This window comes from Tasmannia lanceolata, unplaced genomic scaffold (assembly GCF_043159265.1).
Source record: "Tasmannia lanceolata isolate RefF3 unplaced genomic scaffold, GAP_Taslan_0.1 ptg000003l, whole genome shotgun sequence".
Taxonomy (NCBI): domain Eukaryota; kingdom Viridiplantae; phylum Streptophyta; class Magnoliopsida; order Canellales; family Winteraceae; genus Tasmannia; species Tasmannia lanceolata.
In genome coordinates, this window is record NW_027518680.1 from 32886424 (window position 1) to 32892727 (window position 6304).

A 6304-nucleotide genomic window follows, 5' to 3' on the forward strand; every position below is an offset into this window, starting at 1 on the left:
CGATGAATTCTTCTTCAGAAGCTTGAAAATGGGTTCACACGTCATCGTTAGATGTGCTATGAACCGTCTCAGATACTGAAATTTGCCAAGGAAACCTCGGATCTGCCTTTCTGTCTTCGGCGGCCGTATTTCTTGAATCCCCTTGATCTTTTGTGGGTCCACTTCGATCCCTCTTTCGCTGACCATAAACCCTAAGAGCTTTCCTGATGTAACACCAAAGACGCACTTACTCGGATTTAGGCGAAGCTGATACTTTCTGATTCTTTCAAAGAATTTTCTTAATGCAATTGTATGCTCAGGTCGAGTCTTGCCTTTTATAATCATGTCATCGACATATACCTCGACCTCTTTATGGATCATATAATGTAAAAGAGTTGTAGCAGCCCTCTGATATGTAGCACCAGCATTTTTCAAACCAAACGGCATCACCCTGTAGCAGTAAGTACCCCACTGAGTAATGAACGTTGTTTTCATCGTGTCCTCGGGTGCCATCTTAATCTGATTGTAGCCTGAGAACCCATCCATTAAGGATAAAAGAGCATGCCCAGCTGTATTATCAACCAGGAGATCAATGTTTGGAAGAGGAAAGTCATCTTTAGGACTTGCCTTGTTTAGGTCTCGAAAATCGACACACATTCAAACTTTCCCGTCCTTTTTTGGGCACCGGTACAATGTTTGCAAGCCATTCAGGATATTCAACCACTTGGATAAATTTTACTTCTAACAATTTCTTTACTTCTTCATAAACTTTCAACTCCCATTCAGTTTTGAGTTTTCGGAGTTTTTGCTTCTTTGGCTTAATACCAGGGATCAAAGGGTAAGCGATGCTGAACAATTTCCTCACTTAATCCTAGCATGTCATCGTATGACCAAGCAAAAACCTCCTTGAACTCTTTAAGTAGGGTGATTAATTCCTCGCGTTCTTCAGGAGATAAAATTTTGCCAATTCGAATCTCCCGAATCAAGGTTTCATCACCAATATTCACAGTTTCAATTTCCTCTTCGAGTGGTTTTGCTCGGCGACTCTCATCCTGTTGAATCATGTGTCTGATTTCAGGGGGAGTGTCGTCGGCATCCTCGTCAGATGGGGAGTCTTGATTGTTATTATTAATATTATCAGATTTTGAAGCAGAAACATTAGAAACAAAAGTAGAGACAGGAATGTACTCATAAGAAGAATCCTTTATTTCATTGAATGTTGAATCAAGTACATCAAATGATGAATTATCGAAATCGGGCTTTACAGTATACTCTTGAAACACATTTACAGACTCAAAAGATATGTCGACATCAACGTCAACTGACTCTGGACTATGCACTGAAAGAAAATCTGATTCAACAATAGAAGCAGCATCTTACTTGATCTCGCTTAAAGAAGAAGAATCGCCACCAACCTCAGGAGACTCAACCTTTATAGTACCTGCATCAAAGAACTGTTAGAATAAACAGACTCCGAATCAGACTTAGAGACTAACACATACTTACGGACAACTGACTCTTCTGAAGGGACACGAATGTACTGAAAAGTGACCTGAGGTATGACCTGAGAGGTCCAGTTAGTCAATGGTTCCTCTGCCGAGGTGATGAAATGAGTAGGGTTCGTAATCAAGGCCCTCCGATCAATCACGGCAATAGTTTGTGAATCTTCAAGAAACAGTGAACTCAGAAGGCTTGGCTCTACATGTTCTACCCAATCAACTTCTGACTCAGCTTCTGTGATCCGCACACCTATCTGCTTATCTTCTAACTCCAGATCAAAGAAATTTTCAAAGCCCGGCAACCTCTGTCCTATACTCTCATCCAGCCAAGTCTCGGCAAAGCCACAGAAAGGAAAGTCTGCACCCTCTTTCCTGAACCAGCCATTAATGATCAAATTAATTGGCGCCATCGGTAATTCTAACCCTCTTCGGCGACATTCAGCCCATTTCAGCATCAGCTGTTTCATCTCTTTAACCTCTTTCTTCGTAGGTTTGTACCCCAGCCCAAATAGACCATTGAAGGATTTAAACTCAGGGAACTCAGTCAAACCCTGATGATATTTACCCAGCCCGGCACTTGGTATGTACCCCTGTCGGCGAATCATCTTGACGACATTTGAGTTTATGCTAGTTAGGAAACAAATTTCCTCATTCATAACTTCCTCAAAGGTGATGGCAGTCACCTCTAGCAAAAACCCAGTTAGATTAATGTCCTCAGCCTTCCCCACAGTCAGGTCCTGACTAATAAGCCCTATTTCAAGGTCTAGATCTCCCTTTACAGTTATCATTCTATTCTTTTGAAGAAACTTCAGTTTTTGATGAAGAGAAGATGGAACAACCCCGAACTTGTGCAACTAGGGGCGGCCAAGTAACAACAGAAATGAGGCTTTAATATCTACAACCTGGAACTCTATTTCGAAGCCTTCTCCTCCGATCTGTATTTCAGTTACCAAGGTTCCGATCACATCCCTGCGAGTGCCATCATACGCTAGAATACCCTATTCAGATGAGATAAACTCCTCAGGACCAAACCCAAGGGTTGTTGCAGTACTCAACGGGCAGACATTCAAAGCAGAGCCGTTGTCGACCAACACCTCTTGCACCTTTTTTATTGCAAACAACAGTGATTTTTAGAGATTTTGTATGGTCTCGGCCCTCAAAAGGCAGATCATCATCAGTGAAAGATAGGATCTTAGACATTCTTGTCATGGCGACCAAGCTCACCAATTCATCAGGAGTAGTGTCAACTGAAACCTGTGCTGAGTTAAGCTCTCGAAGAACTAACTTTCTGTGCTTGGATGAGGCCATGAGTAAACCCCATACTGAAATATTAACCTGAGTCTTTTTCAGGAGTTTCAACAAGCTCTCTTCTTCTTCATCTGCGCTGACCTTATTCTGCCTCGGATTTTCTACATTTCTTGCAACCTCTGTCGGATTTTCTACACTCAGCTCTGGAGGTTTGAATACATGCCCGCCTCGGGTCATATGACGCATCTCATCACACTGGTCATCTAATAACAACAGCTCATCATCTTCCATACGAAAAACATATGGTGCTTTACTGCTTTTTGCTTCTTTGAAATCCTCAGCCCTCAGGACATACGGAGCTTTCTTTGCATTTCCGGCACTGTCAGTCTGAAATACACAAGACTGAGACGAAGACGACTCAGCAAATTCGTCGTCATCGAAGGAAATTACATAACGCTCCTTTTTTACCGCTTCCAGCTCTCCTTCATCAAACTTCATCACATAGGTTTTTTCGGTGGTAATGGCACAAATGAGGGTTGATGGATCAAGCAAAGGCTCACTAGCAAAAATTGCATTGGTAGTAGGAGGAGGCATAGCATGATGGTTAGGAAGTTGATTCGGAGTGACGTTTGGTCTCTCCACTGCAAGCTCATCTTTGTCAATCATATTCTGGATTGCATGCTTCAAGGCCAAACAATTTTCAGTCAGGTGCCCCGGACCTCTGTGATATTCATAGTATTGATCCATCTTCCAGAATGTTGGTAAGGGATTAGAGGGAGGTTTAATATCCGGGAGCCGGGTCTTTCTATCTTTTATAAGCCTCTTGAGTATTATCGTTATAGGATACGGAAGGGGATCGAACTTTCTGTCAAAGGTACCTCTCCTTGGTGCCCTTGCAGCCTCTGCAGTAACCCTAGCCGCAGTCCTGGTGTAACTGACAGCGTGAACCTCTTTCGGCTGGATTACAGGCCTTTTACCCTCACGAATTTCAGACGAAACTTTTGCTCGCAGACCTTTTGCTATGGCGTCTTCAGTCTGAGTACCTGTCTTGATCAAGTGGTCAAACTTCGGATAATGCTGAGGTGCCAAGAAATGAAAATACTGAGGAGACAAACTGTTCAGAACTAGCTTTATCTGCTCCGATTCAGACATTCTCTGGCTTAGCTGGGCAGATTTACGTCTCCAGCGCCTGATAAAGTAAGTACAGGTCTCCTGAGGACCTTGCTTCAGCTGTTTCAGGTCCCTTTTTGTGACCTCAATACCTTCCTCCATCGAGAACTGCTCTATCAGTTTCTCAGAAATGTCTTCCAGGGTTCTCACCTCTTCCGGCTTCAGCCTCAAGAACCACTTCTTTGCAATTCCTGTCAGAGAGATTGGGAACAACTGGGCCATCTGCTCACGGCTCAGACCGTACTGCTGGGATAAAATGATAAACCATCTCATATGATTACGTGGACACCCGGTTCCGTCATATTTATCATAATCAGGAGCTTTAAAGTTTGGAGGCAAAGAGACTGTCGAAGACATTATCAACTCAGAGACATCGAACTTCTTGGGCCCTTGGACTTTCATCTGCTCCATCTCTTGAGCCATCTTGACAAATTTTTCACACATTTCTTTTTCAAATTTCTCATACATCTCTTTTTCTCTATCAACTCTTGGAGCACAATATTCTGCAGCATATTGGTTATCATCTAGATCAACTTCAAAAGGCGAGATAGCAGGCCTACATGAGGAGGTGGAAGTATGGGACTTCTAGATGCAGAGGCCTTATCACTTATCTGAGTCTTCATGTTTGTCATCTCCTCTTTCATCCCCGCCATGTCTCGGGTAAGGTTTTTCATCATTTCTTGCATACTCAAAAGAAGGTCGGTTGGGTCAGCCATCTGGTTTACTTCAAAAGAACCTGACAACTCTGGTGAAGATGGTAAAGGTATTGTTGATGACACAGGAGAATCAAAATGGTGAACAAGTCTGGACACTAAGGTAGGTCTAGACCAGGTGGGCTTAGTTTGGGAGTCCTTTTTCGAAGCGATGGTTGCCATCTTTCAGAATCCTGATTGGAAGTTAACAAACTAGATTAAATGATTGACAAATTAAATAAGATAGTTTGCACCAATAGAGAGAAAAGAAAAACAAACATCCTTTGTATTGATTATATTAACAAGTTACAACGCCAGTGATTGGTTACATGAAAAATGATGAAACCCTGAATTGCCAACTGTCTATGAAATTAACAAGAGGGGGGGTGAATTGATTTTAACACTAAATTATGCCTTTTGAAAATTTAAGTATTGAACCTAATTTGAATTTTCTTCTCTTGATTAGATTTTGGTTAGTTCAAATGAGATCAACACAAATAGAAATACCAAACCAAAATTAAGAATGAAAGTGCAAGAATAAGAAAGAACACACCGATATATAGTGGTTCGGGCAAAGCCCTACTCCACTCTTCTTAAGATCATCCTTAAGGTTTTCCACTATGTGAGACCTCCACGATGCCCGGCTCCGAGGCGATTATACTTCTAAGGGATATTAAATGAGGATGCCCTTACACCTTTACACCAACTCTCCTTCTTCGCCGAGTTCTAAGCGAAACTCCCTAGGGTATTAAGATAGGATGCCCTAGCCACCTTTTCAAGAAAATAAGATGAAGATTTGCTTGGCTTCTCTTGAAAGCTTGATGCACAATGTTGTCCCTTTGATTGCTTCTTGAATAGTGGTTGCAAGTGAAAGCTCTAAATCCCAACTCAATAGATTTGCAAGTACAAGGCAAGTTTGGGGAGAAAACAAAATCTTAAGCACAAATGGGTTGCAAGTTTGCTTGAATGCTTAAGGAGGTTTTTGAAATATTCAAGAGAGGAAAAATAATCCTCTTGAATGTGTATATATAGCCTCTCAAAAAAATATGACCATTTGGAATTATAAAAATCAAAAACCAATTTTTTATTAAAAAACCAACGGCTCTTTTCTTGGCTGTCGCGACGTTCTTGGAGTTTCGAGAACCATTCTCGGAGTTCCGAGACAAATTCTCGGAGTTCTGAGAGAACGGCCAGAAGTTGGAAAATTCTACTGGACCATTTCTCGGAGTTCCGAGAAAATGACCAGAAGTAAAAAATACTACTGGACCATTTCTCGGAGTTCCGAGGGAACTCTCGGAGTTCTGAGAAGCCTAAAATAAGCAGATTTTTTAGTTTTTATTGCATATTTGATTTTGGGCTTTTGAAACTCAACTCTTATGATAATTTTGGAATGTTTATGAGGGTCCCAACATGTTGGTCCACCACATAACCATTCACTTAACCATTTTAGTTCTTGAGTGGTTTTAGAAACTATTTTGAAAACATTGCCTTGACTTAGAAATCTAAGGAGAAAAGATGTACATTGAATTCTAGGTAAACCTCAACTTCTCTTTTAGTCTTGGTCTTCAATTGGTCTTCCATCTTGTGTATGCTTGCTTGAGAGATGATGTGAGCTCCACTTAGCTCCTTTGACTCTTGTGTGGTACATCTTCAAGCATGATCATGCAGTGTGTTTGTTTCTTCAATGATAAATCCTATCTTAAACACAACACTTCA

At 41.4% G+C, this 6304-nt stretch overlaps 1 protein-coding gene across 1 annotated transcript; it reads right to left on the minus strand.

Annotated features, from left to right (window-relative positions):
* Nucleotides 1-2498: 2498 nt before the first annotated feature.
* LOC143869527 (uncharacterized) lies at nucleotides 2499-4319 on the minus strand. Its single transcript, XM_077376275.1, has one exon. It carries the CDS (start codon nucleotides 4317-4319, stop codon nucleotides 2499-2501), a length of 1821 nt encoding a protein of 606 aa, XP_077232390.1.
* Nucleotides 4320-6304: the final 1985 nt, after the last annotated feature.